The sequence below is a fragment of the Stigmatopora argus genome, chromosome 3 (genome assembly GCF_051989625.1).
Source record: "Stigmatopora argus isolate UIUO_Sarg chromosome 3, RoL_Sarg_1.0, whole genome shotgun sequence".
Taxonomy (NCBI): Eukaryota; Metazoa; Chordata; class Actinopteri; order Syngnathiformes; family Syngnathidae; genus Stigmatopora; species Stigmatopora argus.
This window is the reverse complement of record NC_135389.1, coordinates 12,230,317-12,257,667: the sequence shown is the minus strand read 5'-3', so window position 1 is coordinate 12,257,667 and position 27,351 is coordinate 12,230,317. Positions and strand designations below refer to the sequence as shown.

Here is a 27,351-nt window from a genome sequence, read left to right as displayed (position 1 = left end):
GAAACATCCACTTCATTCAAAATGGTGGGAGTGAAAAGAAAGACCCATAATTAAGCAATACCAATGCTCAGTTACATTTTGTATAGTGTGTGGAATGAAAGGAGATGTTGCTGTGAAGCTTTTGACAAGTGATGATTGTTATTGAATTGGAAGGGAATTTTTGAAGCCCCCCCCTACATAATAAATGACAATCCTATTGACATCCAGATCAAAGCGTGAGTGCTGACAGCTAGACCACCGACTTCGAATTCAGCAACTCTCAAATTTCCGCCATTGGGATTCCGGTTTAAATGCAGCAATCCTAACAAGAACAGTGACTTCAAAGCCAGAAAGTAGTCGTAGTGTGATGGAAAACGTCCTAACAAGGTACAGTTTCATTTGTGATTATTTGAACTTGCAAATCCTGTGAAGCCTTTTTGCAAGTCCAAAGATATAACAAAATTGCACATCTGGCACGCGTTCTTGCTAGGTTTCACAACAGAAAAAAATGTATACTAGATTGGCCATGTGGTATATTCGTAACAAGAAGAGATTGTCTCGAAAATGAATAGTTCGAACATGAAAACATTTTGTTTCCAACTCTTTTTTTCCCCTGGATATAATCAAAATGGCATTCTCGTGTTTTGGAGAAGAGGACCTCAAATAAGATTCAACTGGAGACAAAGCCATGAAATTCCTTAGTGGTGTGCTGCAGACAAAATGTGTCTAGGCTAAACCTGAGCACTGTCGACCAGGCCTCCCTCTGAGCTCTTGAATTTGATGGTCTCGGCCTGACAGGGCTCTTGGACCTTTTTTTTATTAGCGTTTCCGTGGTGTTTTTTTAACCGGTGTTGCTGGTGTGTACGGCTAGGTGTGTCTTTGTGTGTCAGCGTGAACCAGAGAAGAACTCATTTCATCTGGGAGGAGGTAAAAGATCAGGATGATTCTATTTCATTTTTTTACTAGCACACTAAGAATCCAAAGGTATATATTGAGTTGTTTTTCCCCTCCGTTGTCCTCGGAGTTGCTATAAAACCTTGAACTATTGACGGTATGTTTTTTTTTTTTTTGGACTGAACATGATTAGCAAAGGAGCCAAAGCTTTTCTTTGCAGTACTTAAAATCCGACCATACATATCAACACGGTTTCAATTTGGCAGTGAGCAACGCAACATTGTGATGTTGTTCAGACATCTGCCGTACCACCAAAATAGCCATTTTTGCCTGTCCAGAACAGGAAAGATGTACCGAGAGAATGGAGGTCAGTGTACGAACACAAACTGTTCAGGGTCCTGCGTGTCGCACTATTCAAGCTATATGGTGATGGCCAAGTACCGTATTTACTTGCATATAAGCCGCATTTGTTGGACAAAAAAAATGAAAGAATCGAGCGTAGGGCTTATCTGCGCATAAAAAGACGACATTTACGAAACTGCAAGGTTACAGATGAAACGCCATAACGCAAGACAATGCGGCCGATATGGTCATTTAAAAAAAAAATGTTTGAGACAACCCCACAGGGGGTGTAACCTGAGCATTCATCTAGTTTTTTTTTTAGAATCTGTACGCTTTTCAGACATTCCCAAAGAAATTCAAGACCAATCATGTTGAACGATATACAACAGACAATACTGAGTTTTTTTAGTATAGTAAACATGCTTGTCACAACCAATCAGAAAAAGAATATACAGAGATTTTCAGTCAGATTTTCACTTTAGCAGCCCTCAGGGCCTTCCTCTCAAACACGTGGATGGTGGGACAAAAGAAACATTTGTCTTGTCCCTTGAGGTCACCGCAAAGTGTGTAATACGTGTGTGTCTATGCGTATGTGTGTGTGGCCTGGGGGACCGTGGCACATCTTAAAAGATTGAAACTGAAGGCTCCCACCCACAGACCCAATTTGATCTTTACAAAGCATACACAAATGGAGTCATGCATATGGTTTTATTTGTGGATTTACTGTTCATACGAGAGCAAGCTTTTCGCTTAAGATGGCAAAATAACTACATTAGTGGTTGTATCAATGTATTTTTGTGCTTCTGGTGTTATTTTGAAATTATTACAAAACACCAAATGTCCACAGGTATTGTATGATTTTCAAAAAAAAAAAAAAAAAAGCAACTTGCTAAAACGGCGTGTTATTGGGAGTGTGAATATTTGTCTGTCTCTATGTGGGCCCTACGACGGACTGGCGACCGATCAAGTGTGTATATCGCCTATCTCCCAAGGTCAGCTAGTATAGACTCGAGAAGCCTACGAACATGACAAGGATAAGCGCTGTTGAAAATGAATAAATGCAGTTTGAAAGCCATCTGTAATGTTGTTAAGATTGCTGAAATCTAGACTGCTCTTCTTCAGACGGGCCCCTTCCCACTGCTGCTTTTAAGGCCGCAGGGAAGGTTTTCAGAGGGAGAGAGCAATTTATGTTTACAAGCTTTTCTAGTCTATAACATTTTTTCAAAATCAATGTTGGAATGTAGTTCCATGTGATGGGCCTCACTGTTCTAAGTTTTTTGCCAAACATCTCAGCATGAAGCAACACAAAGTTTCTTCTGGATTTTCTCAGGTAAGGGCATGAAATCAGATTTAGGTTCAAGTGTCCTATGTGGACGAAATTCATCTGACACGGCCTGCAAACTCCTCACAGGGATTGTTTATTTTTTAAGTTAAGTGAAAGCTGTTCAAATGAGGGGTGATTAATGCTTAATTATGTTTATGGTACCTAATTATCTGGGAAACATGCTAAATTCTTGGGGTTCCTACAACTTTGCAAAGAATCTAGTTTATTGTTGAGACTTTTGGAGCTCTTACAAGATATGTGGTGATCTTACATGATGCCATTTTCAATCTTGCGTGTTAAGGTTAAATTCAGATATCATTTTAAGTTTAATTATTTTTGCCTTCAACTATTTGGATTGCCAAGCCACATTTGTTTACACGCGACCACACAAAAAGCCCCAATCCCCACATTGTACTTTCATGTTCTAACTAGTAATCTACTCTGTGGTGTATAGCTATTAAAGCAATGATTGAGAACAGAAGTGCGGACAATCAATGGATAGCCAACATAGACTAAACTATAAGCCTCTATATCAGGGGTCTCGAACTCAATTTACCTGGGGGCCGCTAGAGGCCGAGTCTGGGTGAGACTGGGCCGCATCAGGATTTCCACAAGAAAAGCACTGATAAAACTTTCCAACGTTATCAAATATCTTTATTTTTTAACAAAAAATAATGAATTAAATAAATTAACTTAAAGATGAATAAAAAATAAATCAATCAGTAATATAAAACCAAATAATACTAATGAGCATACAGTAGATATACACTGGCTGGCTAAGTAGAGAAAATGAATTATTTTTATTCCGTTTCAAATGTCTGTATTAACAGCTCTTTAACCTTTAACTTTCTGAACTTGAATGGAACATTGAACATGAAATATTCTGAACACGGCTTCTTTTGCCTACTCCTTGCTTGTTTTGATTTTTCTTTACTGTTTGCCCTTGATTCTTCAGAGGGAAATTTGAAGCACACAAGGAAGCTTGTCACATGGCAGATGACAGATCTGCTCATCTCTCTCATTCTTTTGCACACTAATTAAACAATTGAATCTTCTTGGAACATATTCAAAGAGCAATTTTAAAGACAAAGATTAATGACTATTGAAACGGATTAAAATCAATTTTACTGTTTACCCTCAACACATCTGAAATGTAAATATATCCAAGGATGTGCGGAAGCTGGCAGACAGTATATATACAGTGTTAAGTGGAGAATTTTGTTTTTGGAAGCCAAATAGTCGAGATTCACCTATTTTATAGTTAGCGGGCCAGATTTTTGGAAAGTCTGCACAAAGTAAAAACTACTTGAGGTTTCTAAACATAACGGTAGACCAAACAGACATTAAAATGTCTTTGGGGATACAGAACAAAACAAATGGGTGTTGAAGCTGGAACTTTTGTCTAGGGACATTCCAATAAGAATTATAAAGACAATTGCGTGAAGCTGGTATTGTTCCATCTTTGATAAATGCACAAGTTTCTAATGACGATTGAGAAATATTTATTTTGCGGTCAGTTAAAAGCATGTTTGAGGATGATGAGACGAGGAGCCAAAACTAAAAACACATCTAAAGTCTATGTAATGTAAGCAATGTCTCAGTAATTCTATTTATTTCCCGCAGAATTAAGTTATCTAAAATTCCTTTTCACTACATTGATTGATTCCATATTTTTTCCCAGTGCCCGGTCTGAAAAAGGAACTGTTACTGATGAAAGTCAATGTTTTTGTTCTTTTAGCCACAATGATGCCTGCCATTTGAAATTTGTGTCAATCCTATGATTTGCTTTGTTCCTACACATTAAAACTTGAGTGATCACCTACCAGGACTGGTGATTCCATTAATGTTGAAAGGAGTTGTATTCAGATGGATTACGAGGAACTTTCGCAGAGTTGCGTTGACAACATTTGAATCATATGCTGGTTTCCTAAGAAGGACAAACTTGACAATCTCTTGATTTAAATCATCAAATAAACAGAAAGGCAATACAAGAAGTCATTCATTATCGTAATTCTAACATTGTAAGATTGAGGTCTAGTTCATCGCAATACACTATGAGAAAACAGTACTATGAAGACCCGAATAATCGTATGCCTACGATTATTTTTTCAACTCAAATTTTCGCATGCCTACGATTCTTATTCGGGTGCCTACGATTATTAATTTTTGCCTCAATTAAGTCCGTGCAGCAGCAACATTGTTCTATGTCATTAACTTTCTACGTGTAAAGCACACGTGCTGTTTTTACTAACGTACTAGTACTAGTAAGAACGTGCAATTGCCACTGGTAGAGTTGCAATATACATAATTACAATGTATTGGTAGGCCTAATATATACGAGAGTTACGTTATACGCAATTCATTGCAACTGTAATACAACTTTGCAACACGAAAACAATTGAGCCATTTATTTGGACTGACAGAAAAGTTGATTATTTCTTTACAGTAGCCTATGTAATCGATCATCATGACTTTAATTTGTAGCTAATTGTGGAATTTAAACATATTATTTTGTTTCATGCTACTAGTAAACTGTTGATTAAAATAATAATGATTGTCCTTGTTATGATTTTATAATAAATATTCCATCATAGCTTTAATTCTATGCATCGAATCTGTTTAGACACTAATTATCTCGTGCCTACTAATATTCATTATTTTTGGAATTTTCCACTGCCTACTATTATTAATTCATTTGGAATTTTCCACTCCCTACTATTATTCCAGTGCCTACTATTATTCGGGTCTTCATAGTATGTAAGTACTGGCAGTCGATAAGGAACACATAATTCATTCCGGAAAATGGATTACTATGTATGTTAATGGGCCAGTGGGACTGTCTGTGTGCTTAGAAGGGCATATCTCACTCTACTGGAGAAGTAAAAGATGACGCTGTTGAGCGAAAATCCTCCAAATCAAAGCTCCAAAGATCAGCCATCCAATGTTAAGATCCCTTTGCATCCATCCCGTCTTTTTCATTCAACATTACCTTATCTTATCCTAAAGTAGTGGAATTTATTCCATTTCCGCTTTAAAAAAACAGCACAAAGTTTTTCTGCAAAATATAGTGATCAACTTAGAAGTGGATTTGTTGGTAATCGTAAGCTTTCCAGAGCCCTGATGGAAAAAAAACATGGACAAACCATAACGCTGCCCCCCTCAATGTTTCACAGGTTCACTAACATTCTAACATCGAGTTCATCTAAATAACTTCATTTTTCTTTTACTTTGATTCATAGAACTAAAATTACAAAACAACAAAAAATAATTTCAAGTTTGATCTATTGTTAACGAAAGATGCTAGGTGAGGTAGTCTTATTTCAAGGATATTTCAAATGCATTAATTCTATTCATTGGCAATTTGCTTCTATGAAATTGTAACAGCTTTTTCTAACCAGTACTTTATAAATAGTCAAGTCATTTAAAGTGACCTGAAAAGCAGTGTTGGCGCGACAATTTGTTTAGCCATCTTGATGTAGCTTAATCAAATAATCTTTTTCCAATTCAATTGTTTTTAGCCAGTTTCCACTTGTTGCAAAGCAACATGCATGTACTAATAATATTGATTCCTCACGTGTTTCACTCTAAAACATCCATCGCAGACAAACGGACAAACGCCGAAACATGTCAGGTGACTAAACCTAAAACCTAAAAAAACACCATTGTCTGTTATAAACGAACCAGTCAAAATATGGATTTTACAGTTCAACCATGATCTTAAAAATGATGATGACGGTTTGAACTTACCAAATTGAAGTCCTCGGTTGTTGTCGCACATGGAAAGACAGCACACAAGATTTTCTCACGTAGAAAAAACAAACTTTATTTACAATACGCCCAAAAATGCCCGTTCCGCACACAAAAACTTGCTGGAAGAGCTTGTGGTCGAGGTGGGGGAATTTACAGGCCTGACCATGACAACACAATAGTTCAAACTTTGTGCGCTCATCCGCCCACTTAATTTTCTCTGACTCTTGTTGCCACAAGATGGAATAGGTCAGCCACCGCAGACAGGAAATGAACAATGTCATTTCCCTATTGGTTTTTTTTTCTCATAATGATAAAACTCCTAACCCCATAAAAAAATTTGCGTCACAAAAAAAAAATCCGATACCACCTTTTTTTTACTATTGCGACAGTTTTCGGTCTTCACGACAACTAATTGACAATGTCGGAAAGATTTGGGTTGACAATTTGCCTGGGTCCAATGAAGCTTGCCCTTGGACAGTGACCGAAGCATAAAACAAAAATGAAGATAATGGCGCAGGTAGAATGTTTACTATATTTCGTGGCAGGGCTTGTTGAGTCATTGTTGGTTGCACAAAGAATTAATCAGTTCAAAGTTGGATATCATGGGAAATACAGAATGTACTTACACTAAGATCGAGCCTGATTCAATTTGAATTTGTGGGTCCAAACAGTTGATGCCACAGTAAAAAGCTGTGGCTTGACATCAGTGCTTAGAATGCGTAACGTGTGCGGATGTCCTCCAGTTTCTTAGAGACCTCAGGTGGCGTTCTGTCCAGCTCCTCGGCCACACTTTTCTGCTTGTGAGGCTCCATGCTGTTGAACTGCTCGCACAGGTCTCCGTCAATTACGTTCTGTAAGCAGGACACGCGACAACGTGATGACACGATGGAGGATACAGCTTTAAAGTCCAATATCTACTCTAGGAGAAGAGGTTTGTTGGACAAAAGGCAAGCAAGGTCTTGTTTAAATTTACATACATATATTTTAGATATAAATATATCAGTCGGACCGAGATTTTGGTATCGGCCTTATTTTTTAAATTTTGTTTAAATCCGACCGGAAGAAATTAATTTAAAAGGTATACTTTGGCTCAGATGCAGCCACACCTCCCTCCTGTCGCAGCTCATTAAGTCGAGGGAGTTGTTGTTGCAACTGCTCTGCTTCAATTCGCGGCGTCCTTGATTGGTAATAAACACACACGCACACAGACACAGCTATATCTATAAATAGATATAGTTGTCTGTGTGCGTATGATTTAATAAAGTTCTCTGAAGACCAGGGCTTGCATTTTTCCGTTTTTTAAGACCACTTTTACCGCAAATGAATATCGGCTCCAAATATCGGTTAACGGCCTCCTCTAACTAATAATCGGTATCAGTCATGAAAAAACCCATATCGGTCAATCACTAATCCTCAAGCCAGTAAAATAAATTGTCTTTTTTTTCCTGGGACAATAAATCTGCACAGTTAATAGACGGACGGCATCCAGTGTCTGACTCTGGTCGGACCGAGAAAATCCAAAATACTGCCAAATTTGTGATGTATGACGTTAGCCCGCTTCTCAACAATTTCCTCTTTCACTGTGTCATGCATTTTTTGCAGTGTTCATTCATTCTTTCTTCTAACATAGTGAATGGATGAGCGTTGTAAGATGCTATGATAGCAAGCTATTCAGGAATATATTGTAAAAACTGTAACCATCGACCCTGGTATCCCTGTTTAAAATCTTCTTTGACTGGCTCACATTTTGATATGACAAGATATGAATGAATGAACAACCCACCTTGACGGGGAAGTAGTAAGACCTAAAGCTGAGATGGTCTCTTCCGCATAGTGGTGGGAATTCTGAACGCATGTGCATCTCTAAATGCTGGAAGAAATCATGGTCCTAGAAAACGAAGAGAAGTGCTTAATGATTTATGAAAGGAAAGCCTAGTGCGACAAAAAGATTGACCAATGAACCATTTTCACCTCATGTGAAGTAAAGGGCACAAGAATTCCAATGCCTCCAGACAAGGTGGTATACACCAGGGATTCTGAGCCTCCGGGAATGAGAGTGGTTTTCTGCATGGACAAGATGGTCTCCCCAATATGGTAGTTGACGACCACGTCAGCCTGGAAAACACGCACATGAGTCCATGCCAACACAGCACTGGACCAGTGACGCTGAATTTTCCGGATGTGTGGCCAGCCGGCAACAATATAGTAAAAGGCTTTGAAAATTGGAGTGTCTAAATGTCACGGCTGGAACACGTCGCCGTAATAAACATTATGCGTCACCACTTTGCGAGCCAAATTAGGGTTTTTTATTTGTCCATGTGACTCGGATCTCACGGGGAGAAAAGAGCTGATGGCCAAAGATAAAACATTTTTAGATGTTAGCATGGTCTAAAAGTAGTTATTAGCAGCAGACTACTTATTTAATGAGTCAATGTGAGCACAAAATGCGCGCATTGTCTCTTTCATGACCATTCCTAATATTATAATCAGCCAATATCAAGTCCTATCTTTTAGCATATCAATTCTGTCCCAACCGTATGCTGGGAGCTTACTTTCTCAGAAACATTTTTCCAACAGTCTGGATTTCCTGAAATTTCTCAAAATCACCTTTATATTTTCTTACTTGATTAATTAAGTCTTTTTCCAATCTGTCTCAAAAGGCACAAAGAAAATGTTATTTTCAAACGGTGCTCGGTAATGTATGCTACAGTAATCCCTCGAATATCGCGGTTAATGTAGACCAGCCATCGAAAAATCACAAAGTAGGGTCACCCCTATTATAACTAGAATTTTTGTTGTTGTGATGAGTCCTAGCTTCTGCTTGCGAGTTTCAGCGTGGATTATCACATGTTTATGAACTTTAAAAAAATTTAATTAAAAAAAAATAATAATAACAGGAAAAAAATGCAAAGAAGTGAATTTGCAACAAATGGAGTGGCGATAATCGAGGGAAGAATGTGTACTTAGACAGTTTGGACATTTAAAAATTGTTTTTGGAAGGCTGTTGCGCCTGGAGCCCATTAACAAGGGCAGTCACACCAACGAAGACATTGCACCATGCTCCACAAAGACATGATCCATAAACAACAGACGATTGAATCCGCTGTCCATCATAAGTGCATCAGTTTTATTTCTGTCTATAATTTCAGGCAAATGCCCATGCCTACATACTGTTTCCCAAGAAAGAAAAAAGGTGTATGTGTCACAACACGGCACTGACATCTGCTCTTACCTTCTGTGAAGCTCCATTGAGAAGCCCTCTGTCCCATAAGGCCTTGTTCCCTGTTGGATCCTCATCCACATCATCACTGGTGTTGGGAGGAAGCCGCACCTTTAAAGGAGGTCCGAATTAATGATTCGTATTTATTGTATTCTCTAATCTTTTTGTCTGACAAGTCAGACAGATTTTTTCCATTAAGCCCGTTCAAGTATTATGCATGCGCACCAGCACGTAGCTCCCCCATGCATTGAGCAAACTGAAGCATAAGCACGAAAACATGACCAATATGGTGCTTCCATGTTATTCGAGCAAGAGATCATATTTTGATTTACCGAATTTTACGGACTATAAGTCACACTTTTTTCATAGCTAGGATGGGTTTGTGACTAATACTCAGGATTTATGTTATCTTTTTGCCTCTGACCATCGACAGCCTGTTATGTTGTTTTTGCAGGTTATATTTATCTTAAAACTGTTAACAGATGATTATTTAGCCTGACTTCAATTTTATTATTACTTTAACGTGTTTGATTTGGCTTCCGATAAAATAAAAAATTGCCCTCCCAAAATTTTGCCTGATTCTCCACTGCAACATATATGTATATCTATTCTTTTTCTTTATTGTGTTCATTAGCTGGTATTAATTTTCATTTGTTTTGATGTCTGAAATTTTCCAATTCCATGCAACCCACCCCGTCAATAAAGTGCCTCACTCGAGTCGAGATGACTGTCAAAAAAAAATCTAAATTGGGTTGTTCCCCTTGCGATGTGATTGCCCGAAAATTTATAGAAGTTTATTGGACCCAATTTTTGTAGAAATTGCATTTTCAAGGATTTTTTTTTTTTAAATAACTTTTTTAATCATAAATTTTCATCAATAAAAACATTAAATCATCACAAAAATAGCCAATATAATGATTGTTGTATTCCATATAGCCCAGCACTGGGAACACGAATGATTCGTTTCGCACACAACTCGCCCATAGTGTATTACTCACAATGGTTATGTTCCCAAATTTGTCAGCAGAGGCCATGGTGTCATAATCCAGCAGGCAAGCTGTTGTCACCCACCGGGGACACGTATCATCAGCAAAGATGATGAGCTGGTTCTCGTTACGCCTGTAGCGGACCCAAAAGAGGCTCTCCTGTACATCGGAGACCACCACACGCTGGCCAATGGTGAAGATACCAGTTACCAGATTGGGGACATGCTAAAGAGGGAAGAGAGGCAGGAAAGAAGACACTCATTAAGTTTAACTTAAACCTGATATCTTCTCTGTTTTGTGCTTAAAAATATTGGGGGAAAAATAAATGTTGAGAGAATGGAATGCAAAGTTTGAGTAGATGATTTGTGTCCAACTTAAACTTTCTAGGTAAAGCTAATGGAAGCCGTGTGGCTTTGATTGAAGATCACGTATCTAATAACAGTCAAAAAGCAAGAATCCTAGCCGGCTTACCTTGTTTTCACACTTGCGAAGCAGCTTCTTTTTGCCCATGTCGTAAATACGCAGGAGTTTCCCGACTCCCACTAAGGCTCGCCCCTGGAATGGCGCAATGGCCAAGGGCACATCCTCTACAGGTGTCTGTCAAAATAACATAGGTGAGGATTTGGTGGCCCCATGTTAACATGTCAAAATCCTCCTTGGCCATTTGAAAAACATTAAATCCTAAACCCTCTCAGTTAAATATGAGAGTCACTGGAAAATATGCTGGGGAATTTGTTTTCTCATGTGAGACAAGAATTATCGGATTCACACAAGTCAAATTAAGATAAATGTATTCACATTTTGGATTTGATGAACAAACAATGACAATCTTAGAATGTACCTTGTGCACAAACTCCAGCTTTTCTCCACCAGCCGTGAGTCGGTAAGTGTAGATGAAGCCCCCGACAACTGTTCTAGGGTTTAGGATCATGTCCCTGGCCACTCCAACTAGGACAAACCAGTCATCTGCTGCATTATGGAAGCGACACACTGCAACACTAAGGGAAAGAAACATTACGTATAAAAAAAGAGAAATCCATTAGAATGAGACAGAAAAATAGGGAAACTATGCTCTCTGTGCAATTCCATCTTGTAAAATAAAAATGAAACTCGATTCCTCACTCAAGCAAACGACACATACCTAAATGCAGCTTCATTCTGTTCTAACTGCACTTGATCCAGTGTTGTACCCTGAATGGGGTTGATCAGCCGCACTAGCGAGGCCCACTGCCCAGCGCCAGCTTTTGGTGAACCAAAAATGGCTTCTGGGAGGTTCTCGTTGAGGAAGGCAGCAGCCATCTCGGCAGCCAGCTCGCGCTCATCCTCACCTGCAGCCTCCACCATTTCCTGCGATAATAACAATAATAAAGCATAAGAGTTAAAGTCTAATTATTTAAAAAAAATACAGTGAATTAAAACACTGCTTAGGAAATGACATTAGGACTTTTTAGGGTGTAAATTTGTGTCAACAAAATCAAGTTAGAGTGATTCTGTGCTCCTAACCCTGCTTTAAAGACTTAAAGGTTTAATGATAGTTTACCACTGTGAGTGCAAGTTTTGCTTCCTAGACATCAACTGTAAAGAGTTCTCAGATGTGCCTCTAATGGTTTTTTTTTACATTTATAGGTATATTAAGTTAAAAATGCAAACATGTCTTGAGAGCAGTGGTCCCCAAACCACTGGTCCGCAAGCTACCTCGTGCCGGTCCGTCAGAGTAAAAAATATTAACGTTTTCAATCTCGCCCTCCTACTTGAAACAAGAAAAGTTGCGGTAATAATAACAATAAATAATTGCTATTTTTCTTGGGACTTGCTTGGTATTTTTTTTGCCGTCGTGGGTGTTGTTCGTGCTCCCACCCCCACACAATTTTGTCTTAAGTTGTCGCCCTCCCCATTAGCCGGTCCGCGAGAAAGCAGAAGGAGCTTTACCGGTCGGTCCGCGGTGAGAAAAAGGTTTGGGACCGCTGCTTTAGAGCATAGCAATGTTTAAAATGTGACAAGTAAAGAGAATAATGTTTGTACGTGCAAGAAAAAAAGTGAATCTGTTACCGATTTACAATATTAAAAGTACAGTAGCATGGCAAATTCAAAAATCAATGTATTTGGTCTTCCCTTATTCTTTGCTAGAGATGCTTTTGGAGATTACAATTTCTAAAAAATGCTGTGGAAAGCAGTTTGAAAACAAAAACAATCAATTCGATTCGCTGTGTTAATCTATTATATGGTAAGCTGTATTATAAATAGTTATCGGGGGAATGCAAATCACTTTTCAATGAATTCCAGAAATACTAGACGTAACGCATTCTGCGGTGATACACAACTGCACAATAACAAATACCCTATTTTTCCCAGTGACCATTTTGCAATGTCAATCTACATTTCATGAATTTGAGTGTTCCCAGATGTTTGCCCCATGGAGTGGCTGTAATTATGACAGTTTTAGCTCTTATTGCCATTCTAAAAAAGAAAACCGTTCATACCTCGGCCATCTGTTGTTTCCTTTGAGCTTTAGTTGCCTCGGTATAAGCGTTATGGTCCGTCTCAATCAAAATTAAGTTGCTGGTTTCTGGATGGATCACAAATTTTCTGGGAGTGTACTGCAGGGGAAAGGCCACCTGGTTGAAGACAGCGCCTAGTTTCTCCAAAGCCAAGATTCTGTCAGGCAAATCAGGACAAGCTGATTATAATGACAGGCAGATGGATGCAAAACATTCAAAGAAGATGAGGCACTGACAGACTCAAGTTTTTGGTTATAGGGATACACAATAGACCGTTTTTGAACTGATAACAATAGTTTGGTTCTCAACTGATCATCCTGATCAGCAATCAAATTATTATTTTTAAATCTTGGGTTAATTCTACTAGGGGGGCTGATAGTGAGCCTTCAGTCATAAAAAGACGGCAATGATGATAACATCTGTACCTCAGCGTGTTGGTGGAGATGGCCACTATGCCTTCTGGGCATTGCTCTGAGGCAAAGCCTGAAGCATACTCCAAAGTCTCATACGACAGAGGGGTCAAATGGAAGCGAGACTGATACGAGTAGCTGAGCCACGAGCGACTGGACATGGCAAGGACCTAAAGAATAGGTAGACAGAATTTTCTTAGATACTATACTTATTCTGACTCTGAACATTTAATTAAAAAAAAAAAAAACATACAGCATCCTGTCCCTGCATCTTGACTCTGAAAAGCTTGACAGGTCGTGAGCCCAAGTATCGTGTTCTAGTATCAGACAGATCGCCGGTGACTGGATCCAGCACAGTTCTCAGCAAGACACCATTCTACCATATAAAATACAAAGTTAAACTGTTAAGACAGTAACTAGCCATATGATTTAAAAATAAATGAAACGACCTTTGATGACATTAGTGAACTGTGATTTTTCCAGAAAATATGCGATGCTACAACCAAACCGAGCCACGCTAAAAATACATAAATTAAATTTGAACTGATGAATCAGCCATGCTATTCAAAGAATATTCAATACAGCCGTGGCAACACAATAGACTAGCAATGAAAACATATATTGTAAAATAGCCTAGAGATGAAGAGTTACCATATTGCCGTATTGTGATAAGGAAACAGAAACTGGTTAATTTCTCTTGTTGACGGAGAAGATGCATCATACCTGAAGCCCGATGTTTAGGTAAAGGAAACCAATGGATCCTTTCTCTCCAAGTTCGTCCTGTTTCTCAACACCCCCCATTTCAACAATGCAAAGACTTTCTGGCTGGGCTGGGAGAGCCTGCATACTCAATGGCTGCAGGCAATCCTGAAAATGAAAGATTCAAATGTAATCAATTTCAGACCAGTTTTCCATTTTGAAATATATATAATTTGGTCTAAATTCACATTTTGAGACGCCATTAAGTTTAGTGCTGACATTTAGAGACTGAAATTTATGCGGACATATTTTCAGTGCCCATGTTCTCCTCACCTCTAAAAATCCCACGAGGTTCAACGTAATATTTCGGATTGGAAATTGCCGTGAAATTTCTTGTCATTTCCAAAATGTTGTCATGTTTGAAAGTACTACTATGTAATGAGTATTTTAATGCTATGTTTGTGCTTCGCCAACACATGAACTGACTGATACACTCGAAGCCTGATGAAATGCAACACACCGCATTAAACACAAATTATCGGATTAAAAACTAGTATTTCATTAAACTGAAAATTCTTATGCCGATATTGTGTTCATTCTTTTGAGCAGGGGTTCGACCAAATGTATTTGAAAGATGATATTGGTGGTGCGTTTAGGGCTGAGGTCTATCATGTGCTGGTGCTTATGTAGCTATTAATATGAACAATTTATTCCAGTTATTGTTTTGGAACTTCACAAAGTCATTCTACCTTTGATGTTGTGCCTCAAGGGAGTTTTCCAAAATGAGGCTGCAACTCCATTTCTCAGATATCAGATCTCAGTTCAAAATGCATTTAACTGTTATTTTCAAAGCAGGCACAAAGTGAGTAATAGCTCATGTTTATGTTTAAAACATTTGCTCTAAAACATGAGGGCAATTGTCAATTAATACTTTCTAGATTCCAAAACGTATGAACCGCTAAAGTGTAAATTCATTTTAAATGTTGTAAAATAATATATAAATATATATACATTAATTAATTAAAAAAATGTAGCTAAAATTGTCATTCATACCGAAGGGTCTAGGGATATGATTCGAACAGTATTGTCAACGAGTCCCACAGCCAGAAACCGAGAGCGCTGTTCTCCAGGGGGAACGTTGGCCAAACTCATACAGACCACATCTGCAGACATCTCCTTGCGCTCAGTATACTCATTGAGCTGCCCAGACTAAAAGAAATAGGGGAAGGGAAAGAACACAAAACAATGAAATGAGAAATGTGTAATACCGTCTCTAGACCTTGAAAGGGGCAGGGTTACACGGAACATTACAAATAAAAAAAATAAAAATACTGGTTCCTACCGGGTCCATCTCGAAATAGACCAGCTCACCACCTGTGAGGGCAATAACCACTTGCCGCTGGTTGACAGCACAACGGACAATGGTCTTTTTGCCAGGAGTCTTCCACTCATTCACACGCTTGTCTGCCCTAATATGCCGGATACCGTCTGGGTACACCTAATACAGAAAGGCAAATACCAGAAGCACATAAGATTGATCCAGCTCAGTTCACCCCACTGGCAGTTCATAGATCTTTTGACAGGAAAAATGGTGCGCACCTGAACGAGGGCATCTTCACCTAGCAGCGAGCAAGAGAGGGTGGGAGTTGTTCCCAGGAATCCAGAATCCGTCACCTCTTCTACAGTCTCCCCAATGGACAGGACCAGCGTAGCATTGACGAAAGACACGATGATGTAGGCATCAAATTCGTCTAAAAATTAAACAAAGCGCTGAAAATGATAATCTGAAGAAAATACATTATTTTAGTCTTTCCTGGAAAAATAACGGCCAATTCCATTTTTAAGTGGAAAAAAAATCTTGTAAATGACATTAATGGCGTTTATGAATAGTCGTAAATAAAAGAACAACTTTTTTTTACCTTCGATATGTCTGCGTACTGTCCACACAGCGTTGGGGTTACCTGGTAGCTCAGATACAGCCATTTCGGAAACCTGTTGAAAAAAAAAATTCCACAGGAAATGAAACAGGAGTTAAGGCTCTCATGTAATGTATCACAGCCTAACAAGGACAACATGACAGGAATTGAGGATAAAATTGATTTCATAGTGAAAAGATAAAAGACAGGAAACCTGTGAACTTATTCAGATCCAATTTTCTTGTTTTATGGCTGTGGAAGTTTGCCACACAATAAAAAGTACAAGCGTAGCATGCTATTAAAGAAACATGTTGGCTATGATAAGGCATCAAAACTTTGCCTTGATTTGCAACTCATCTAATGTCACAACATCAAGACGAAATTAAGAAAATCAGCAAATTCCACACCCAGCCTGATCAGAAATTGCAGTTCTATCAATCAAACTGTTATTCTAAGACTTTTCTTGTGGTAGTTAAATAGTAACATGGGTTATTCATTATATTCATCATAACATTTAGGGCCAAGGGTGCCCACATTTATTTGCCTCACAAAGCAGCCACAGTTTAAACATTTTTAGAAATGAATGCTGCTGGCAAAACCCCATTTAGATCACATTAGATTATTTTTTGATAGATGGAATGTGGTGGGGAAAACAAAACTAGCATGTGTTTACCTCCAGTCCATGTCTTAGAACCCTCAAAGTGGATTTGGGCCCTCGTCCACAAGCCACATAAAGCTGCGGTGTATCTTCATTGGCCAAATCAGCAATCTATCAGAAAATGAACCTCGGTCAAATAATACATTCCGTGAGGGAAATGTTCACAAGTGAAGTCATTGAACATGAAAATGAATTTAAGACATAAAATTAAGTGAAAATTAAAAAAAATTAACTAATAACCTTGCAATTATATTTGATCTTGGTTTAATGCATTGAAGTCAACTTATCATGAACTAAAAATGGACAAATAGAAAATTTGTTGACTATTCAATTTTTTTTATACAGTAGTATGCCGTTATGTCACATTACATTAGTGAGCGAAAAAACATCATAAACTTCAATTGAGTTTACATTTGTATGGATAATCCAGAATTACACTTGAATCCAAATAAACACACATTCAAAATATATTGGACAACTGATCCAAAATGTAAAATTTTCGGTTCATCAGGTGAGGCCGTTAATATTGTAAAACATTTTTTTTTCAGTTTTCTAATATACATTCAAATGTATACATTTGAAATGAATACTTACTTGACAGGACATAATTGGCGACAAGTTCTCTTGTTCATCAACCAGCACCAAATTCTTGAGGGGGCGTGGCTGGAAGAAGAAGGTGTCACCTTCTTCCAGGGGCATTGCAGAGGAGAACTCGGGCTCCTCGTCATCGTCCCCCAAGTGGGCAATCTGGTAAAGGTAACTACAACGAGGTCGAGTACAACGTCAGTCATCCAAATGTGCAAGGAAAAGCAAAAAAACGCTCACAATAAATTTTTGCCATTGCTAAGAGGGAGCCTAATGTTCATGCATGGTACCTAGTTATGTATGTGTATTGGACTGAAAAACAAACGGTCTCATAAATAAACTACAAAAAAGCTGAAGCCACTTACTGATTTCCAAATTCTGATGCTACAAATAGGAAGCCAGTCTTCAAGACACACATAGCTGTTGCCACAGGGATAGTGTCAAAATACTTGAGCCTGATTTCTGTGACCTGAAAATTCAGCAAAGATCTGTTAAAATGTGCTTTCCTTTTCCCTCATTTAAACCACATATATTCTTTTTTTGGCTTACTGTTCAAACGTATTGAAAAAAAACATCACCATTCAGGTAAACCCTGCTTTTTGCTTACCATTTCTTCATCCGTTTCCAGGGTAACCTTAAAAATGTCTCCTTGCTCAGTCTGGGCTAAGAAGAAAAACATGGACTTGGTCTTGTGGGTTGCGGAACAAACGAATATCATACCCCGCTCTGGGTCATCCAGATCATTCTAGCAAAAAGAAAAAGACAAGCCTCATCCATATGAACAAATCACAGTGAGGTTGATATACCTTTCATAAGCCATGCAATTCTTCCAACTCATCATTTGGAGGCATTTTCTCACAGTTTGTTAGCCACGTCTTTGGTATGGCACAGAGACGTAACCTGCTAAGTTGTAATCAATTCCAGGTTTCTGTCAAAGCTAATTAAATTATTTGCCGGCATTCACAAGGGAGTCATATGTTCTGCCGCAGGAAATCTACTGCATTGGGGCACAAAATTCAATTCCGTGCAAAGGTGGCTAGTTCAAGGTTCAGTTTATCATTTGAGGCACACAATTCACCCCTGTGAACACAACTGACCTTTCTCCTTGTAGTGTGTCGGCACATAATAGAGTTACAAACAAAGAAAACGATATGGCAAGAAATTACGAACGAGGGATAGGGGGGGGTTTCAACCCTTGGCCAATCTTTAACTCAATTTTAGGGGCCTGGTTTTCATACAGGGGCGTCCAACCCGGTCGCCATCATACCCTTTGGTACACTCAATCATGAGAGCCTGCATCAACAGACTGAAGAGAAGCTTTTTCCCTATGACACATTTCTTGCATCTTAATGACATGCACTTTACCACAGATTACTTATTTATTATACGTGTATAAATAAATTATGCTCTTACAACTGATTTTTGTTTTGTTCTTGTTGGTTTTCTCGACTTTTATCTTTTTACTGACTGACTGCAGCTAGGAAGGGGATGCAACCAAAAAAATGTGGTTGCATCTTCTTTCAATAACAATAAAGCTTCTTTACTTCCTTTTTCATGCAAATGTCGATGAACGGATGGCAAGACTTACCCTGCGACGAGGAATAGGGCAACGGATGTCAGGCTGGTCTCCAAAATTCTTATAAGTGATGTAGTTTTCGGAGCAGATCAGAACTCCGCTCGGCCCATCTGAACCGCCAGGGACTAGACATGCAAGAAGAGAAACATTGTGAACGGCGACAACTTGATTTACAAGCCATTCATCTTTAAATGTGACTTTGCCAACCAGTGATGAGAAAGTTTCCATGTTCTTCTAATGCCTCGCTGTACTTTCGGACCACGTGGTTCAAGCCCAGATCCAGCTCATAGAAGGTCAGCGTCTGCTGAGTGTTGGCAGCAGCTTCTCCCGTTGGGTCGTTGTCAGCTTCCTGTAAAGGTCAAGGGGGGGGGGGGGGGGGGGGGGGGGGGGGGGGAATGAAATAAATGGCTGCAGGAAAGCCAGCGTGTGATTTACGAGTGCCCAGTCAGAGAGAGTGAACCTTTCTCCATTTTAGTTCAGACAGCAGGAATTCATCGTATGGGGCTGACAGCAAAACTTTATCACCCTCTTCCCACAAATTCCATTAACATGACAGTACCTCATAGTCCATTTCCAGACAAGCGAACATGGGATTTTCAAAGCCCACGTCCACACCCACAACATGGTAGACCAGTGTATTGGCTTTGTGGGCTTCCAGTGGGGATGAGATGGTCAGTCGTGCAGCTGCATCTCTGTTCAGAATATAAACCAACTTCTGTTTCTCTATTGCACCTAAGAGGGAAAACACAGCTTATATTAAAATCTTCAGAGTGCGGTTTGTGGCAGGCCGATGACTTGACTGAAACAGCTGCAGTGGTATGAAAACCTTTGGGCACCCGTGATCATTTTCAAGATTTTCCTTTAGAAATCATTGGTGGGGATCACCAATTTCAGTTAAAGACATCAAATAGCAGACAAACAAAGAAAACCCGCCGAAGTGAAGAAAGCGTATCGGAGTTACACCAAGTGTCCAATGATTTCTAAAAGAAAATTGGAAAATTAACAGTAGCACCCAAACTATACCACTCTTTTCCACACCCACTATTCATTGTGAAATGACAGTCAAAAAATATCTATAATTGAATTGACCTATCATTACTGCTCTGCCTTTCGGATCCACTGCCAAAAACTGTCCTGGAACAATCCGACGACAACCACTCTTCCCAAAAGTTTCCTGGTGGATTTTTTCAAACATGTTTTTGGAGGGATGGTATTCCAAGATGACGATACGACCGCTGTCGCTCCCGACAACGATGTAATCTACAAAACACAAATGTGTGTCACTCAGGAGTATTATACAGAGCGTAACTTCTGGCATAAAAACAATGTGTGCATTAAGGTGCAAATATAGCTTGTGGAAAAAGCAACAACCAACCAACAAAATCAGCTAAAAAAAATGGACCGTAAACTGTCACAGGAGCATGTACTGGACACGCACACGACCGCATACCTTTGGTTCCTCCTGTGAGTCGGAAGGCCATGAGGGAACGCACGATACCAAAAACTTCCATCGTGAGCAGCGTGTGGACCTTTCCCGTGTTCGCATCTGGCCGCAGCAACTCTATAATTTTCCCTCTGGAAACAACAATTTCTTGCATCTTGGTTCCTACAAGAAAAAAAAAGCATATGGTGAACCAAGCTTTCAAAAAGTGTCATAAACAAGCCAACGTCTATTTCTGAGCAAATGAAGGAAGTCACCTGAAAAGTTTCCATGGATGGCATGGGTGATGCCAGTGGCACGCTGTAGAGTGATGTTGTACAGAAACATGGCTGCGTATCACTCCAATGGGTGAAAAGAGCCGAGCTCAGTCTAAACTGGTTTGTAAAGTGCAAAGAAGAAGGGAACTTCAGTTCATGAATCAGTATTTTCAGACAATGTTTTAATAACAAACATCCTTATACGAATCCTGATGCAATAGCACTTTAATAACAAACACCCTTATATAAATCCTGATACAATAACATCAATAAAAGTCTAACAGTAAATAATACGATCCTGTTCCATTGGCACCAGTAAAAGTCTAATAACTAATAAGAATAATCACCAGACAAAAACAAGAACAAATAATAAAAGGAGTGTTCCTCATTCATACTGAACACTGTTGAAGCAAAATATCATTGTTGTTAGCATTAAGTGCTAGCCTCGCCTGCGAAATTTAATCGCAATAGGACAGATTTTACACAGGAATTACACTTTCGTGATAGGAAATATTTGATGTGGCCCAGTAGTAATCAAAGCAATAAATTCACTTTAATTGTGAAAAGCCATGCACTAAAACACCCACTTTGAATTCTCTAGTGCGCGAGCCCATTCATACAAAGCGTTAAGTTTGCCCGTCGAATCTGGCATTTTGTTCTATCATACGACCAGGCATTGCTCAAATACAATACGTGTTTGATAACAGACACGCGGTATATTATGAAAGTATCATATTTACCGATGTGTTAAACAAGATGATTATGATTTCTAGTCGATACAATTTTATGATTGGGTCAAGTAAACCGACGATGTACCGCCGATTCCTGGGTCCTTTCACAACGTAAATCTGCGTCGCATATTGTAGCCCGGACAGTGCCTGATAAAAATATTTAAAGTGGTGTAGGAACACAGATGAACCAGCAGATGTCAGCAAAGACTACGTAAAATTTGGAGGGTTCACGTTCACTGTCCCTTGCTGTTTAGCGTTTAATTTACAATAGTAACTGATTTATTCAAGTTATGTCAGCATCATTTTAATCAATTTTAAGAAAAACAAATGTCAAGTATTCTAGTATTTAAAATGGCATGCATGAACACCACTAATTAATTTAGTTACCTCAATTTGTAACGAATGGCAGGCGAATGTGATTTATTCGGTTCCATGTTTGTTTTGTATGTTTTCTTTCAAGATCCTGTCTATAATTATTGTACTATATTTGTATTAGATATTTGCCACTAATTTGATTTCTGCCAATTCCCCCTGTTTTTTTTACGAGGAAAAGGCAGACAAAGTGCTATACGTATATTCATCATTCTATGATGACCATTCATTCTTGGGTAGTGTACTTCAAATTTACCAATTGTTCTTCACTATTCTGACCCTGCAGTCACATTTTGAAAAGACCTAACCGGATGCAGAAGCCCGTTAGCACGGTAACTTTGCAAGACTGACAGCGGTAGCTGCCTATGTGATGGAGCGCATTCGCATCGAGGAGCATTCTGCTCATGGGGGGAGAAAAACACTCATATACGCCCCCCAAGTGCTCTTATTGCCTGGACCATGAGGTTTGACAACTAGATCAGTCCGCCGTCTTATTTATAAGCTCTTTTTCCATTGATCTTTTATTCCAGTGGGAAGGTGCTAGGACGCAACATCTGTGTTTTTTTAAATCTAGTTTACACGGGCTCACATACTCGATAAGCGAGGTCATCTAAATTCATCAGCACGTTTGGCATTGAAAGAGCTGAGATCGGGGGGGGGGGAAATACACATTCAGATTCAGTGTGCAACGACGAGCGACTGGGGGTTGAAAGAAGAGACCGGTGGAAGGCAAAGGCTTTGAGGGGGGATTTATCACCCAGAAGTCTCGTGCAAAAAAAAACATCTCTTACGGTAAGGTGCATTTTTAAAAAAATCTGTTCTCTAATGCAAGGAAATGCTGCTTAATTTATAGAAAAAGAATGAAGATGCCAGCACATGTTCTGGACTCTGGAGGCCACAGCGGCTTTTGCATTTTTCCATTATTCCATATTATAAACTAAATGCCAATGGCTGCCCTGTTTGTCACCTTTCACCCCCAAACCCCTCCTTGGACATTTTCTTTCTAATGCGTCTGTACATTACACGTGCTTGCATCCAAGAATGGCGTTCATCAATATATTCTGATGCAGCTTTTGCATCTGATCTCTCCTAAGGGCAGGTTCAATGCGATGGTACCTATGCAAGACATTTTGGTTTTATAGTAGTAGTAGTATTGCACTTTTGGGGAAGCTGGGAGATTTTTTGTCCTGCTTGACTGATAACTTGAAAAGTCAGAAGGTCAAAGAAACAGTGCATTAATTAAAGAACAATAAATCAATCCAGTCATTGATAATTTACTGTCTGGAACTGCAAAAGGCATTGGGGAATTTTACTGTCGGCATTGGGGAATTCTTAGAGACATCGTGAGAACTGACAAATGAGAGACGAGCTTCTGTAGCTTTGTTGATAACTTTAAGGAGTAACCTGGAATTTGGGATCGCTTAAAAGCCCTCCCGTTTCAAATGTGTTGGACGCCTGTCGCCGTCAATGGCACTCAAAGAGTTAAGCGGTTACAAGATGTACAGTAAAGTTCATATTTCGTTAGAGTGGGCTGCCAAAATAGTTTTGTGACGTGCTCAAACAAAATGTATGCCTTATGGATCAATTCACTGACTTAATAAATGAAACATTTATACATTTATAGTATAAATATGTGATCTGTTTACTTACAGTAGGGCTGGGCAATTTGGCCAAAAGAAGATCATGATATTTTTTTCATATATAGTCCGATTTTAATTATTTTTCAAGATTTTATTCAAATTGATTTTTAGGATTTTTTGAAACTAATTTTTGTAATCATGTATTAGCATTAAGTTAGCAGGCGCACAAAAAGTGTATTTTTTTATACTCACCAGTATCATGTATCGCTCTAAAACCATTGAAATCAAATCAAAAGCCTTTATTGTCATCATACGCAGCTGCGTGTAACAAAATTGGTGGTGCTACTCCACAAAGTGCGTTTTACCAGTAAAAAAACAACAACATAAATAGCAATATAAAAGAATAAAAAGTCCCGGCTGGGTAAATTCTAAAATATTGCACAATCTAAGATATTGCACATTGTTATTGCACACCCTGAAGTTATTGCACAGAAGGGATTGTGTGTCGTGCTAACGCAAGTTCAGAGTCCTGATGGCTGTGGGAAAAAAAACTGTCCTTAGGTCTATTTGTCCGTGCTTTGTGAGACCTGTAGCGTCTGCCAGAGGGCAGCAGCTGAAACAGGTTGTGACCAGGGTGGTATGGGTTCCTGACAATGTTCCTGGCTCTGCTGAGGTAAAGCTGGCAATGTCATCCAGTGAGGGCAGAGAGCAGCCGATGATCTTCTGGGCAGTGTTGATCACTCTGCATGGCCTTTCTGTCTGCTGCCGTGCTTCCAGCGTACCACACTGTAATGCAGTATGCCAGGATACTCTCCACAGTGGCTCTATAAAAGGTTACTAGAAGCTTAGTGTCCAAGTTGTTCCTCCTGCCGTGGCGTTGGTAGACCAGGAGAGCTTGTCTGTCACGTGGACCCCCAGGAATTTGAAGGACTGGACCCTGTCTACGCATACTCCATTTATGAGGATTGGGGCCAGATCTGTGCTGCGTTTACGAAAGTCCAGGATTATTTCTTTAGTCTTTGTGGTGGAGAGTGTGAGATTGTTCACCAAACACCACAAAGACAGTTTGTTGACCTCATCTCTGTAAGCAGACTCATCCCCCCTGAGATGAGTCTGACCACAGTGGTGTCATCGGCAAATTTGATGATGGAGTTAGACTGGTGGGTCGGTGTACAGTCGTATGTGTACAGGGAGTACAGAAGAGGACTCAGTACACAGCCTTGAGGGGAGCCAGACCTCATCAAGAATATACGTGTATATATATATATATATATATATATATATATATATATATATATATATATATATATATATATATATATATATATACATATATATATATACATATATATATATATATATATATATATATATATATATATATATATATATATACACATGTATATTCTTGATGAGGTGTGGCAGAACTAATCACTGAGAATGCAGATTTTTTTTTCAATCTTATAATTGTACAGCTCAATCTACAAGTCACATTTGTTTTTGCGATATGCATGAAAAAAAAAATCTGAATTCACTCCCAAAAAAATCCAAATTTGGCATCACACCCTGAAGTGCAAACATGGACTTGGTGCACAGTCATGCCACTTTCTTCCTCTCTTGCCTTTAGTGTTTTCTTTTTGTCACTTGACACCAATCTGCTCTGTGCATTCTCTCTCCCCGTTTTTGTCCTGTACCCCCCCCCCCCCCTCCCCTCGCCCCGTAACCCCCGTGTTGATCTCAATGCCTTTCCATTTTCCCCTTGGTCGATTTGCCGGCAGCGTTGCTAAGAGACAACAGCAGTCCGTCATAGAGCAGAGAAGGATAAAGTGGATGGTGCAGTCGCTTTGCTTTGCTCCAAGACTGAAACAATTATTCTTTTCTTTCACGTCTTCTGCTGCCAGGGTAAAGAAGCAAATATTTAAAAAAGTTCAAATGACTGATCGGAAAGTGGATGTGCTGTAAGAAAGAAAATGGTGGCAAGGCCATGAAGCAAATATTTGTGTGTTGTGACCGTGTAATTCCAAAGAATGAACGCAGTTCTCTGTACCTTCTTTGTCCTGTATTCAATGGGTTGATTGTGCAGCCAACACTAAATAGTGTTCGTTTTTTTCATATAAATTAATAGAAATAGATATTTTTTTAGGCTTCTTCAAGTAATGACTGGTTGTTTACTTGTAAGGTGTCTTTGTCAATTACAAAATGGAAAAACAATACAGAAAGTATTTACAAAAGGATTTCAAAGTGATGCTTGTTTACTGATTTTTAAGGTGTCTTTGAGTTTATTCACATAACATTCCTACCTTGAGATACGAGGTTAATGCGTTCCGGGACCTAGCTCGTATGTCGATTTACTCGTATCTCAAATCAACGTTTCCCATAGCAATGAACTAAATACAAGTTAATTTGTTCCCACTCTAAAAAAAAAACCTAGAAAACAGGATATTACAATGGAAAACTATATTTTTATTGCTTGTAATTCACCATCTACTAACAGAGTAACAAATAACTAGTGGTTATGATGTTTAATACTAAAATGAGACATTATTCAGTACAACGCGAAGTGCGTGGAGAGAGAGAGAGAGAGAGAGAGAGACTTGACAGATGCGCTCGTAACATAACACAAACTTTAAATTTAACTTAAATGAACTCAGTCACGTGTACACTACTCATGTTTTTCGATTCTTTCATCGTTAAAATCGATTGTCATCATACGCCTTTTCTTCGCACTACCACAGGCTTGCTTTGGATCCATTGTTTTTCCCGTAATTCTGCACTGACTAACGCAAAAAACACGGAAAGAATTCAACGATCTGCCCAGTGCTCGTAGAGATCTTTACACGAGGGAGATGCATCTCGGCCACATGGCTGTCTCGAATGCTCGTATCTCAAAATTTGTCTGGTATCTCAAGGCAAATATTTGCTCGGAATTTTACGCGTATCTCAAATTCCTCGTATGTTGGGGCACTCGTATTTCAAGGTATTACTGTATTTTATTCTGAATGTTCAGTTGTTATTTAGTCTAATTATTCATGTGAACAAATATTGTTTCCAAAAAGCTACAGCCATCAGTGGTCTACCAGCCTTGGGGCCCTTAGCTGATGAGTCATCTAAGAGGATCTTTACCTTTAAACCTCACGTTGACATACACACAGAGATCGACACACACACACACACACACACACACACACACACACACACACACTCACACACAAAGACACGCACAGCTTATTATACCACTGCTCATTCTGGGAATCCTGAGAACAGATTTGAAATGTAAATCCCTTCTGTTGGAAGCTTGAAGTACCGCTCAGCCTCTGCACCCATGAAACCAAGCCATGAACACACAACACACCACTCACAACACACCAACATGTATGTGGATTTGATACGGTTTGCTACTAATATTAGCATAGCAACAATCCCAACATTCTACCACAGTGGAATAAAAGTTGCGCATTGATCGAAAACCAAATTCCTAAGAGTTAAGTAATTTAACTCACGAGAGGGAACAATATTATCAATTGCTTCTTCTTGCCTACTAATTTAATGTTAAATGGTAATAGTACACATGTACATACACTCCTGAGGTGGTTTTAGGTTCAACGGGCTACTGGATTAAATAATTAAACTGCCTAATATTTTATTGCCATAAATTTGTTGATATTCTTTTATGTCAGAAAATCTGAAATTAACAACAGGCTTACAAATGGAACTCTGACACCTAATTTCAAAACTAAAAAAAACTGTATGAAAGGTCCAAATAGGGCCAATAATAGTCGTGTAACAATTAGGCTCCAGCACCCCGCGACCCTGACAAGGATACGCAATATTGAAAATGAATTAATTAATCAATCTGGTTTTATATATATATATATATATATATATATATATATATATATATATATATATATATATAGATTGATTGATTGATTTGGGATGATATTGTTATAAATCGATCAACGTGCTATCATCTTGAAATATGTGATTTAAACCCCTAGCCAATTTACCGCAAATTTCTTGGATTCTATTCGTGTGTTTTGTTCTGGGTTATTTTTTGTAAGTTTTTGTCCGTAGGGGTAAAAAATGGAAATTTTCATTGAGAGATACATTTCTTCTTGACAGGTGAGGTGAAA

At 38.9% G+C, this 27,351-nt stretch overlaps 1 protein-coding gene across 2 annotated transcripts in view; it reads right to left on the bottom strand.

Annotated features, from left to right (window-relative positions):
* Window positions 1-6,336: 6,336 nt before the first annotated feature.
* Window positions 6,337-27,351, bottom strand: part of sf3b3 (splicing factor 3b, subunit 3) — a 37,217-nt gene continuing 16,202 nt past the window's right edge. The window contains exons 1-27 of one of the 2 annotated variants that reach the window (XM_077595336.1): window positions 21,276-21,388; window positions 20,536-20,652; window positions 20,288-20,443; window positions 19,927-20,097; window positions 19,397-19,569; window positions 19,045-19,186; window positions 18,850-18,962; window positions 17,869-18,006; window positions 17,627-17,730; window positions 17,271-17,436; window positions 16,692-16,787; window positions 16,022-16,094; window positions 15,702-15,853; window positions 15,445-15,600; window positions 15,156-15,311; window positions 14,127-14,270; window positions 13,657-13,779; window positions 13,419-13,573; window positions 12,976-13,150; window positions 11,637-11,842; window positions 11,337-11,493; window positions 10,967-11,092; window positions 10,508-10,720; window positions 9,522-9,620; window positions 8,261-8,404; window positions 8,073-8,177; window positions 6,337-7,140 (exon numbers count right to left, since the gene is read on the bottom strand). In XM_077595336.1, the coding sequence (XP_077451462.1) occupies window positions 7,000-7,140; window positions 8,073-8,177; window positions 8,261-8,404; window positions 9,522-9,620; window positions 10,508-10,720; window positions 10,967-11,092; window positions 11,337-11,493; window positions 11,637-11,842; window positions 12,976-13,150; window positions 13,419-13,573; window positions 13,657-13,779; window positions 14,127-14,270; window positions 15,156-15,311; window positions 15,445-15,600; window positions 15,702-15,853; window positions 16,022-16,094; window positions 16,692-16,787; window positions 17,271-17,436; window positions 17,627-17,730; window positions 17,869-18,006; window positions 18,850-18,962; window positions 19,045-19,186; window positions 19,397-19,569; window positions 19,927-20,097; window positions 20,288-20,443; window positions 20,536-20,605 (3,654 nt within the window). In that variant the 5' untranslated portion in view covers window positions 20,606-20,652; window positions 21,276-21,388 and the 3' untranslated portion in view covers window positions 6,337-6,999. Of the gene's footprint in view, window positions 7,141-8,072; window positions 8,178-8,260; window positions 8,405-9,521; window positions 9,621-10,507; window positions 10,721-10,966; window positions 11,093-11,336; window positions 11,494-11,636; window positions 11,843-12,975; window positions 13,151-13,418; window positions 13,574-13,656; window positions 13,780-14,126; window positions 14,271-15,155; window positions 15,312-15,444; window positions 15,601-15,701; window positions 15,854-16,021; window positions 16,095-16,691; window positions 16,788-17,270; window positions 17,437-17,626; window positions 17,731-17,868; window positions 18,007-18,849; window positions 18,963-19,044; window positions 19,187-19,396; window positions 19,570-19,926; window positions 20,098-20,287; window positions 20,444-20,535; window positions 20,653-21,275; window positions 21,389-27,351 lie in introns of those variants that run through there. The other variant, XM_077595337.1, reaches the window with a different exon arrangement.